Genomic DNA, 12,369 nt, shown 5'->3' on the forward strand with positions numbered 1-12,369 from the left:
GCCCATGTATGCTTCATCATCCGAAGTTTGCAGTCATCTGCGAACTTTGACAGACAGCCCCTGTGGGACTTAGCTGGTGAGCTTTAATATCTGGTTCACAGAGGGGGACCAGACAGATCCCGTGGACACTGTAGCGACTGGCTTTGAGTCTGACATTGCTAGGGGGTGTTTGCCTTTAGCTGGTTTGCTTAGCCAGTTTATGAACCCATCCAGTGTTGCTGAATGCCTTCTTGCTGTCAGCCCAATGGTATGCCTGGAGGTTTTTATTGTGTCGAAGGCCTTGCTGTAGTCCAAAATGCTGTATGGGTCAACCAGGTTCATCAATGGCTCTAGTGACCCTAAAAGGGAAAAGTCAAATTTCTTTAATCAAAAGGATCAACATTTTACCAAGCTATCCGTAGGGCCCCCTTTAGGTCCCTTTTTCACCATTTCAGTCAAGTTTAATGATTTTCAAGTAGCTTTGTGCCCAGGCTCAGTGTTCTTATGGGGCCAGTAAGGCTAGGGTAGGTTTGCATTTTTATGTATCCACTAGTCTGCTGCTGTATCACGTGTGAGTCACTGTGATATCCCGCAGTTCTAAGGTTAAATAGTGTTTTATGTGGGCTTAGCTCCTCTTGATGTCACGAACACGACTCCGGACCGAGGATTCCCATTGCTGCTGTGTTTTTTTTTTGTTTAGGCGGTTCTCACTTTTGAAACATTTGAGATGACAGGTTCAGCCAGTGAAATTGGGATTGATATTGGTGGGTTGGGTGTTGTGATTATTGTGTTGCACTGATATTGTCATGTTGAGTCATAGTACCCTGGTGGTTCAGTGTATGTTTAAGGTGAACCAATAGCTTATCATTTTTGAGTGTTCCAGGTTTTCTCATATAGCTGAATGCCTTTTTTTGGTTATCTAGAGCCTTTTATTTTTTTTTTCTGTTCAAAGTTTGCCTTTGATGTGAGCTGGAGAGATTCAAGTTTTGGATTTCTTTCTTTGCGATGTCTTAATTCTTTGTTATTTCGCCTGAATGGCAGTAGCTTTGCTTACATTTGGTGGAGTTACATTGTTTGTTTAGGACTTGGATTTGTTTGGGATTGCATGATCCATGCATTCTTGGAGATGTCATGAAGGAGCATTCTTTGAGGATGACATTGTGGGGGATGGCGAGATTCTGCATTGTGGGATTCCAAGGGCACTGGAGTGAAGGGCTTAAAGGATAAGTCTGCAGCTCGTTTTTCACTGTATGGCTTTTGAGCTGTGGGGGGGTGTGGTCTTTTTGTATCCAGTGGAGGTGGATATGGTGATCAGTTGAGTAGATTGTGGGTCAGAGTCGGTGACATGATGTTTGCATTCATTTTTGAGCATTTTGTCCCATGTTATGATGATCAGGGTATATGGATTGTTAGTGGGTGACTAGTTGTATTATCTGTTCCAGTGGATTTGATGGGCTGAAGGCTCTAGAACCTTGGCTAGAATAATCTGGCTTAGAATAGTTGGGGTAATTGCGTGATGGTATGGATGGTCTCAATGTAGATGTCCAATTGTATCCAATGCTGAGTGGAGGGCTGAGTTCAGGAAGGCTGAGTGGGGTTAAGGGTGGTCTGTAACATGCTACCAGTTGTATGCAGTTGTGTAGCAGTGGTTATAGCTCGGATGGTCTCTGATGCTTCATGTGTTATGTCAAGTGTGAGGGTGTAAGAATGAGGTTATCCTCCCCTTAGTTTATATGCCAGGTTTTGGGGCGGTCGGCGGGGGCGAATAAGCCTAAAAGCATAGGGGTGTGCTCAAGGGGCCTAGCTTGGCCTTTTCTCCTGCACAGGCGTCCTGGTTTCAGTTACTGCATGATTGCATCAAGTGCCGCTGAGGTGCCTGCATCTTGAGATTTAGTTTTCTGGTGTTGAGCCTTTTGTTTTTGTTTTTTTTTTTTTTTTTTTAGTTTTTTTTTTCTTTTTTCTTGGTGCCTCTTTGCTGCACTATAATGGTGGGCCTATGGTGTATAAGAGGAAGCAGTAGTATCCAGTGGTGTAGTGGTCCCGAGTGTAAGCCATCCTGTGGAAGCAGCACATATCACAGCACAGACAGACATTGGATCCCCTTACCAATCCACAGAATGACACCAGTATTTGAGCCAATGATTATCTTTGATCTTTTGTATCATGTATCTTTGATCAGTCTTGCAAGATGCTGCTCAGGGTCAGAATATACCAGCCTGGGCTACATAATCGGAGAGCTCCTCTATGTCTCTTTTCATGTAGTCCAGGGAGGTACGTCTCAGGTCCCCAAAATCATCTTTTATTTGAATTTCAGTTTGTACTTTATGTGATTTTCCTCTCTTGAGCTTTATTTATTCATACTGTCAATTGTTTGTTTACATTATTGTCTTTATTGTTTATAAAATGCCAAGTTATAAGCACTTGAATAAATTGAACTTAATAAAGCATGCCACCTATAGGTCATTATGACACCCAACTGACAGGCACAGGCAAGTTTGACTGAATATTTTCTCTTACAATACATACAAAAATGCGATTGAGTTGGCAGTTATGTTTCACTGTAGACAGACCAATAGAATGAAGTAGTCATGTGGTATGCTTCAAGTAATTATATTTCATTGTTGTGGATCCTTATCTGTATAATATGTATGTAACTGCTAAACATTGACATGGTCTATTGCTATAGTTTTATAGTATTCTTTAGGAAGTGAGACAAAACATGAAACCATACAGAATGTCTTTAGTACCTATGAAGTGCAATTATGTTAAAATAAGAACAATATGGAGAGCACATATTTTAAACAGGTCACAGTTTTTCTGACCACAAGTTAAATGTAAATCAAAAATTGAAGTCTTCCTAATTGCTACTGTTAGATTAGAACAATACATCGCTGTTTTATTATATCTAACCAGTTATGGGTTTTAAGTTTACTTACTTTTCTGACTCTGCCTGAAAATGAATAAAATAAATTAATTTAGTCTGTATGTTTTTCATTTTACAGGTACCTGTATCTAGTGTTGCTGCTGGCACAGCACCATTAGTTCATCAGCAAAGGAGATATTCTAAAGCTCAGGAGACAAGAAGTAATGTGGTAAGCCTGCGGGGGTTGATAGCGGCACAGAGATTCTCAAAGGAATTTAAGGTATCAAAAGAAACTTTTTATGGGAAAACTACTGTAGATTTTTTATTTACTGCATTAGTTAATTTGTTAACCAGGTAGGAGGTCTATCTGTAAGTCCTTTTTCAGCCACACTACATACTCAGTACTGAACAATAAAAAACATACTTGAAATACATGGAGGAAAAGGAAATGCATAGAAACAAATAAATAATACAGCATCGATGAATGCATAACACGTTGCACAGAGTACTTGGAATAAGATTTATAATAAATAATACAGCATCAATGCATACATAACATGTTGTAAACTGTACTTGGAGTAAGATTTATAATAAATACTACAGCATCAATGAATACATATGTTGCAAACAGTACTTGGAGTAAGATTTATAATAAATGATACATCATCAATGAATACATAACATGTTGCAAACAGTACTTGGAGTAAGATTTATAATAAATGATACATCATCAGTGAATACATAACATGTTGCAAACAGTACTTGGAGTAAGTTTTATAAGTTATTTATATAAGATACTGATGTTGCAAGCTATATGGATTCTAAAATTGTTTGCTATGATATGAATTATATAATGGTATGGTGGTTGATACATTCATCTAATAGGAGAGCAAATCTATATTTTATTTGTTTATTTATTTTATAGATAGCAGGGCTAGATGATATGGGTCCATTTTGTGCAACAACATATTTATAATAAATGCATAAGCAAACTAAATTAATTAAAGCTAGATTTCATTATTATATGTATCTTGAAAAAGGTAGGATTCGGGTCAAACAGCTTTAATAGCAGGCAATTACAGGGTGTATTTATACTGCAACTCATGCTTCAGATGAGCTAGTAAAGGCTTGGGATGGGTCTGTTTATTGGTTTGGAGTAGCACTGTGGTTTATAGAGTTCTGCTTTGTATCTGAGCAATTTGGGGATTTGTGTTCTTTAAGCAGACTGTAGCCAGCTGCAGAAGGCAGCAGGCAACCACTTATAATAAGTGTATACAACAGTTACACTGATACTATATTTAATGATACAATCTTCTCTCTCTCTCTATTTCAGAGTCAGCAATCAAATAATTAAATAAGAGGAAGCTTGGTAATCCAGCATACGCTCATCTCCACCATAGTTTACTATCAGTTTGTGTTGGGGGTGACAATATCAACAAATATGTTTTCTTGTGTTGGCATGGTAGGAATACTGGCACTCATTAATGCAGGTGCTGCTGACAGACCTACAGTGGTCCTTGCTCTAGCCACTGAGGCATTTATCATAAAAACATAAATTTTTTTAGCAAATAATAAGGACCTTTGGCCCACCCAGTCAGCTACTCTTCATGCCTACTGAATAAGGTGTAAATCTTACTTAACCAACCACTTACTTTTCTTTCCTTTATTAAGAGTCATCATATGTTTATATCTCAGGTTCTTATAGTTTGCAATTGTACTCTCTTCAGTATGGAAAGGCTGCTATAGTCAGCCACCACCCTTTCTTTGAAAAAAAAATTCCCTTTCGTCACCATGCACGCTATATCTCAAATCACTTTCAGTACACCTGGGTCACGGTGGTGGTTGTCGCCTCACAGTATGACGTTGTCCTGTTCGATTCTCAGCTAGAGCGTCTTCTGTGTGGAGACATGCGTGAATGGGTGTACCTTCGTTGAAGGTTGTGCATCAGAGCTGGCAAGTCGGCACGTAAAAATCTACTGCCAATCATTAGCGGACCGGAGTTCCGCTGTGGCGACCCCTAACCGTGAAAAGCCGAAAGACACAACAACAACTTTCAGTACACCTGGTGAATTACATCTCAGCGAGGAGCCAAATCACTGAGCACAACTGCTTAGAAACTCAACACTTGAAAAACATAAACAAATAAAGGGAAATGTGTGAAAACAAATGAATCACTTCCAGCACAAACTACACTGGTGGTGATTTCATATGAAAAAAAAAGAATCAGGATGCACAGCATTAGCAAATTAAACTTGATCAGCTTATTTGAATTTGATGAGATGCAGTGAGGTATAATGATGTCATTTGCTGTTGCATGTCTTTTTTAGAAGGAATGCATCTTTTTAGATGCAATTCTCTTGAAGTTTATAAAAAGTGTATATAATGCCTTTCTTCTTCCTTCAACACTACATATATTATGTTCTTTTACTCTGCGTCAATATGATTTTATATATATGTGTGTGTGTGTGTGTGTGTGTGTGTGTGTGTGTGTGTGTGTGTGTGTGTGTGTAATGTATGTATGTATCTGTATGGAATTACTTTGGTGAACAAATTAACAATGTCGATGATAAGAACGTCGATCACAAAAAGTTCATAGGTTCATGGGTAGGTACTAGGCTATCTGCCCGAAGGCATTTATAAGCCTAGCCAGAATGTGTTGGCTTTCACCACCCCCTTAAATTAGTTCCCTGTGCCTCTGCCCATCAGAGCCACTGAAGTGATCCCCAGGGTAAACTATCTGTTTCCCATCCACTCGTCAAGGTTTCTCTTGAAGAGTGTTAGTGAGGAGATTGGAATCTTGTTCCAAAGCATGGGAAGTCTCTGGGCCAGGAATCTGTCCCTCCAGCATGTCCTATTTATTGTTGTGGTGAGGTTTAGGTCCCTAGAACATGTGGCTTGAGGGGATATGGTTTTCTTTAGGTGGAGCATGTCCCTCAATTCTGGGTTGGACATGGCCTTGTATGTCAGACAGAGATCACCTCTAAGTAGACGTATGCAACCCAATACAGCTGGAGTTTCTTCAGTCGAGCTGCATAGGGCATCTGTTTGAGGCCAGTGATCCTATTGGTGAGGTACTTTTGGGGTCTTTCCAGCTGTTGTAAGTGTCTTGTAAGGTACATCCCAAATGGGGCATTGTACTCTATGATGGGTCTGATGAGTGATGAGTAGAGAGGCACAATGACCTCTTTTGATCTGGATGCGAACCCTTTTGTGATTAGGTGGGCCACATAGAAGGATTTTCTAACCACTTTGGCAATGTGATTATCAAAGGAGAGATTACTATCTACTTGCGTCCCCAGATCCCTTATTATGTCTTCTGTATTTAGAGGACTACCAGTTATGTCGTAGTTTGTGGGTACTTTTTTTTTTCCAAAGGGGATGACTATGCACTTTTTGGCATTTAGCTTGAGGCCATGATTTTGACACCAGGTATCCATCTCAGTGAGACCCTTTTGGAGGATGTCTCCGTCAGCTGTAGAGTCAATTATAGCCCCTAGCTTGCAGTCATCTGTGAACTTGGTCAGCCATAGTCCTCCTGTGCTTGCCTGTACCTTTGAGAAGTATATGCTGAACAGAAGGGGTCCTAGGACTGAGCCCTGGGGAATGCCACTTGTAACCGGTTTAGAGTCGGACCTAGCTCCTGTAACTCTCACCATGTGGGTTCTGTCCGTGAGCCAGTTGGCAACCCATCTTGTGACGTAGGGGTTTATGTTCAGGCTGGTAAGCTTATCTATAATACCAGAATGGAGAATGGTGTCGAAGGCCTTTGCGAGGTCTAGGTAGGCTGTTTGTACCACCTTTCCCTCATCTATAGCCTTGGTAACTGTCTCAAAGAAGTCCACCAGGTTCAGGAGGCATGATCTGCCCTTAACAAAGCCGTACTGGGTAGGGTCTAGTGTTTGGAGGTTCCCAATGTCTCTGTTAATGAGTTCCATGATGATGCGCTCCATAGCCTTGCAGACCAAGCTAGTCAGGCTTATAGGGTGATAGTTCCCAAGGTCTGTTGTGGTTCCACCTTTGTGGAGCGAAATAACCATTGCTGTGCGCCACTCTATGGGTACATAGCCTGTGGAGAGGCTGAGTTTGAACAGTGTGTTTAGGTGAGGGGTTAGTTAATCTTTGAGCTCATGTAGGACACAGCCTGAGACACCGTCCGGTCCCATTGATGCTGTATTTTTGGCTTTGGAGAGGGCTGTTTTAACCTGAGTGTCTGATTTCTGGGGCTCTACATTTTTCTGGTATGGGTATGGGCCCTTTTGGGAGTGAGAGGGGGGTGACGTTTACACTGAACCTGTCTGCCAGGATGTTGGTGATATCAGTTGGTTCACTGTATTTTATGCCATTCTGTACTAACTCCAAGCAGATCTGAGCATTTCCACATAGATTCTTGACATAGCTAAAGAATGCCTTGTGGTTATCTTTGGAGTCCTTCGCAATTTTTCTTTCAATGCTCGCCTAGGATGATTTTATGAGGGATCGTAGTTTCTTGCTGATACTGTTCAGGGATGTCTTCCCTTCTTGGGATTTTACTCTTTTCTGTACTAGATTTCCTTCTTCTATTGTATAGCTTGTTTATAGCAGGGGTCCACCAGACTGGTTTCCTTTTCTTGGAGGAGTGAGTCTTGGTTTTTCTTGGGATAGCACAATCCATGCATTCTTGTAGGTGCCCGTAGAATGCATTAGTAAAGGATTTTGCAGCTTGGACAGCATTATCCTTTAGCATGGGGGCTTTGAAACTTTCCATCTCGGTCTTAAGTAACTTGAAGTTTGCTTTTGAAATGTTTTTCACTGTGGTTTCCTTGTCGGGGGGGGGGGGGGTATCCAAAGTGATTTGTTTATGGTCAGATCTAACTAGCGAGGGGTTGACCTCCGGTGTGGAACACCGGTCGTCCATGTTGGTGATGACCAGGTCCAATATGTTGTCACCTCTGGTGGGAGTGTTGACCAGTTGATCCAGGGCATTTGAGTTTATAAATTCTAGGAAATATTAGGCAAGGGAGTTAGTACTTGAGTAGTTCTCCCAGTTAATGTTTGGATAATTGAAATCACCCAATATTAGGGTGTTTGGTAGGACCTTTATGTTTCCCAGTGTTTCCAGAAACATGGAATGGGGGTCCTGGAACACGGTGGGTAATCTGTAGCAAGCTACAATTTTAATTGCAGTTTTGCCCATTGTTAGTTGCACATGGATGATCTCTGAAGCATCGTGCTATGCCACTAACCTGGAGGTGTGGGTATCCTTGATGAATATGGAAACGCCCCCGCCTTTTGTATTTCAGTCCGGGTTCTGTGGCTGAAATGTATGGTATGAGTTGTAGCCTGGTAGTGTTGGTGTGCTCTCTGGAGCCTTAAACCAGGTTTCTGTTACTGCACAGATATCGATTTTCTCCATACTGAGGAGTGCCTCGAGTGCATGCATTTTGAGGTTTAGACTTCTGACATTGAGTAGCATTACCCTCAGTTTTTTGTTACTTGTGCTATTTATGGCAGTGGGTTTGTCTTTTGAGCCTTGCCTAAAAAAGGCACTGACTATGGGGGTGGCAAGAGCCTTGGCCATTATTAGAAAGCCTAAGGGTGACAGGTGCAAGCCATCTCTAGCGAAGCAGAGAGGCTTGTCTAGCATGTAATCCCAGGTGGACAGACACTGGAGCCCCTGTGAATGACACCAGAAACTTAGCCAATTGTTGAAATTGATAATTTTTTCTTTATACCGTGGTATCATTCTTGGTGAGGGCAGGATGTTACTCAGGGTCAGGGTCATACCGGCCTGGGCTATGTGATCAGAGAGCTCTTCCATGTCTCTTTTCATGTAGTCCAGGGAGGTACGGCTCAGGTCATTCACACCAACATGGACAATGACAGAGTCGTATTTGTACTTGTTCTGGAGTGATCTGAATACTTGTGTTATGTGGCAGATCCTGGCACCCGACAGGCAGCTAACAGTAACCTTCTCCTTATTCAGCCTAGTGAGTGAGACTTCAGTATGCCTAACTATAGAGTCACCTATTGCTTGTATGTTGGGTATGTTATTTTGCCTTAAGGGCTGTGATTGAGTGGCACACTGGTTTTGTGAAGTATGTGTTTCATTGTTTGTGTTCGGGGGTGGAGGTTGCTTGGATATCTGCTTTGGAGGTCTCTGTTGCTTTTGCAGATTTTTATTTAGAGCCTCCGAGTATGTTTTCGTGTATTTATGTGTGTTTTTTGCTGGTGCTGGTTTAATGGGTCTATGTGAAACTGGTGGTGTGATGCAAGTATTTCCCCTCTCCTCTTGACTGTCTGATCCAGTCTTGGGTTGAGAGAGCGTAGCCTCCAGTTTGGCTGTATAATTGCCTCTCTCACATGTATTAGTGTTTGGTGGTAGGAGGAGAGGGTTGTCTGTGTACATGAGGCAGTTGTAACATTGCCTCAAAATGCCCAGATTCACCAGTTGGACTGGAGAATACACCTGAAAGTGCCCTTTGGACATGTCTGGATAGGTACAGTGAACTGTTTTACTAAATGGCCGGTAAGGTCGAATAGAGGGCCTTGTTCTTCTGTACAGTATAGGGGGGGGGGTCTAGTGCTAGGGTTTATAAGTGCTTGCTATGAGTTTTGAGCAAGTGCTAGGCTGCGAAATGAATGGCTTGAGTGCTTAAGTTGAAAGTTTGTCTAGTTCTAAGGGAAAAACTGAAGAGGAGACTTGGTGGAGCCGGGAATAGTTATACCCTAGCTAACCGGCACTGCCCGGCACGCAAAACCGGGCAAATGCATTTTTTATAGCAGGGAAATGAAAGAGATAGACATTAGCCCAAAATGACCAATAAGCTACTAATTTCTGGGACTGAAACCACTCCTCCAGGGACAGATAGGCTGCTCAAAGCTCCCCCCTCTTGAAGACACAAAGACACAAAGTCGAAGACAGAAATGACATGCAACTGTACATGAATGACAAAAATCCTTGCCGAATGCAAACAAAAAACAAATAACATTGTTTTTGCAGAGGCCAAGCTCCCCTGCTAATTACATATAGTAACTCCAAGATTGCACAAACCCCAGGGCCTCTTCTTGGGGACTGTCTGTCTAGCACAACTGTTGATTCTCTGCATATGACGACCAAATGCGTTCAGTTAAACAGATTTGACCACCTAGCATTTAGACAAAATACACACACACACACACACACACACACATATATATATATATATATATATATATATATATATATATATATATATGGGTCTATATTACCATGTTGAACTCACAGGAGTCCGAACATTGTAATAGCGAACCCAAATGTTCGAAACATGGAAATAGCAAAGCCACAGAACACCGATTTTTTTTTTCCCAGTGAAAAAAGATCAGACATTTTAGAGCAAATCTGAAATGATCGAAAAATACCAAAAACACCATTCATAATCCTGCTAATTATATATACCAACTCCAAGACTGCGCAATAGCAGGTTAAGCACACATTTCCAGCCCCAGTGCAATGCGATCCCATACAGAAAGTTGAAATACAAGGAAAAGTGCTCTTTTGAGCATTCATTTTTAAAATCAGTCCAGTCGCTCATATATACACACACCAATATATATAAGAGAGAGAGAGCTCACAATATTTATCATCCCTCTCTGAATAGTTTCTGTCTTGTGTTTGTGGCTGAAGTCAGCAAAGCTCTGAATATTATTGTATTATTTTAGACAGACATTACCACTGGTTTATATATCAAAAATGTCAACCTTTTTTGTTGCTTTATATTGTTGTTTAATTCATGCTGTTTAACTTAATTTTACCTACTCACTATCCAATTTGGTGGATATTTTTGCTTCCTCAACAATTGTGTTGTGCTTTCCTTGCAATAAACTACGGTTATTTCTGGTGGCCAAAGTTGGACCACGACATTGAAGTCGCTGTGAAAGAGTGTAAAACCTGTCAGCAACATCGCAACTTACCTGTGGCGGCACCACTACACCCATGGGAGTGGCCGAGTAGACCTTGGCAGAGACTTCATATAGACTATGCAGGGCCTTTTATGGGGGCAATGTTCTTGCTAATAATGGATGCTCATTCTAAATGGATGGATGCCTACCCAGTCAAAACACCCACTTCCACCACTACCATTGAATGCCTGAGGAAGAGTTTCAGTAGCCAAGGATTACCAGAGACTATTGTATCAGATAATGCTTCATGTTTCATGAGTGGAGAGTTCAAGGGTTTCCTGAAAAAAAATGGCATCGTACACGTCACATCAGCACCATACCATGCGGCTTCAAATGGCTGTGCTGAAAGGGCTGTCCAGACCTTTAAAGCGATGATGAAAAAGGCCGGAGGCGGAGTATGGCAGCCAAAGTGTCAAGGTGTTATTCAACTACCGCATTACACCCCAGTCTACCACGGGATTGTCCCTGCCGAGATGTTGCAAGGGCGGAGATTAAGATCAACATTGGATCTGGTGCATCCAAACATCGAGCTAAGGTAGAGAGGATACAGTGGAGGCAAAAAGAACATCATGATCGACTGACGGAGAGAGAAGTTTCCTGGAGGGAGATGCAGTGATGGCGAAACTTCAGTTATGGACCTAAATGGTTCAGGGTTCATTGTCAAGAGCACAGGTCCCCTGTGCGGTACCAGGTGAGGTTGAATGGAGGTTTAGTGGTGAGGAGACATGTGGACCAGATTCTGTGGAGTGCACAGGAGAAGGACTCCATGGAACTGCAAGCCCGGAAATACCGTTAGTTTTGGGAGAAGGGCTGCAGGGGCAGGAGGATCTCCGATCTTGGGGCCGAGGGAGACCGCGGGACTCGGAAGGAGAGGTTCGAGGACCTTTTCCAGGATGGACACACCCGGTACCAGAGGTGGTAACTGTGACACAGGAGTCACCTAGGGTGGTACCATTGCGCGTTCTAAGCGGGCACTGGTTAAACCTAGTTACTTGAAGGACTATCAGTGTTACAATTGCATGTATAGCTTAAAGAACAACCTAACTCGATTGTAGGGTAACCGTTTAATACTAGCCGGGTATTTAGAAATTAAGTGGCTAGATGGATTGGTTTTGACTTGCTCCCTTGTTTTTTCTTATGTAAGGAAGCGTCTTCAGCGCTTAAGAGGAATGTAGTATCGGGCAAGTAATGTTGTTATTGTACTGTAGGGGCGCTATGGGGAATTAGCAACATGTAGTGTTGGTTCTGTATTCTCTGGTAACTTGTTGTTTCCGGTGTATGTATAGTTATGGAGAAGTTGTGAACATGTAGCATGGGTGCACACCTGGAGGCTCTTAATAAAGAAAGGCCTTACAACTCCAGAACCGTGTGGTCTCCTTATTTCCCAGGATATAACAACTATCTACTTGGGTCCCCAGATCCCTTATTACGTCTTCTGTATTTAGAGGACTACCAGTTATGTCGTAGTTTGTGGGTACTTTGTTTTTTCCAAAGGGGATGACTATGCACTTTTTGGCATTTAGCTTGAGGCCATGATTTTGACACCAGGTATCCATCTCAGTGAGACCCTTTTGGAGGATGTCTCCATCAGCTGTAGAGTCAATTATAGC

The 12,369-nt window shown here is 42.0% G+C and overlaps 1 protein-coding gene across 1 annotated transcript in view; it reads left to right on the top strand.

Moving 5' to 3' along the window:
- Positions 1-12,369, top strand: part of LOC122813256 (dynein light chain Tctex-type 5-like) — a 233,902-nt gene that overhangs the window by 125,406 nt on the left and 96,127 nt on the right. The window contains exon 3 of the mRNA XM_044085485.1: positions 2,982-3,122. Within this exon, the coding sequence (XP_043941420.1) occupies positions 2,982-3,122 (141 nt within the window). The remainder of the gene's footprint in view (positions 1-2,981; positions 3,123-12,369) is intronic.

This window comes from Protopterus annectens, chromosome 10.part0, assembly GCF_019279795.1.
Source record: "Protopterus annectens isolate FY-2018-M chromosome 10.part0, PAN1.0, whole genome shotgun sequence".
Lineage (NCBI taxonomy): Eukaryota > Metazoa > Chordata > Ceratodontiformes > Protopteridae > Protopterus > Protopterus annectens.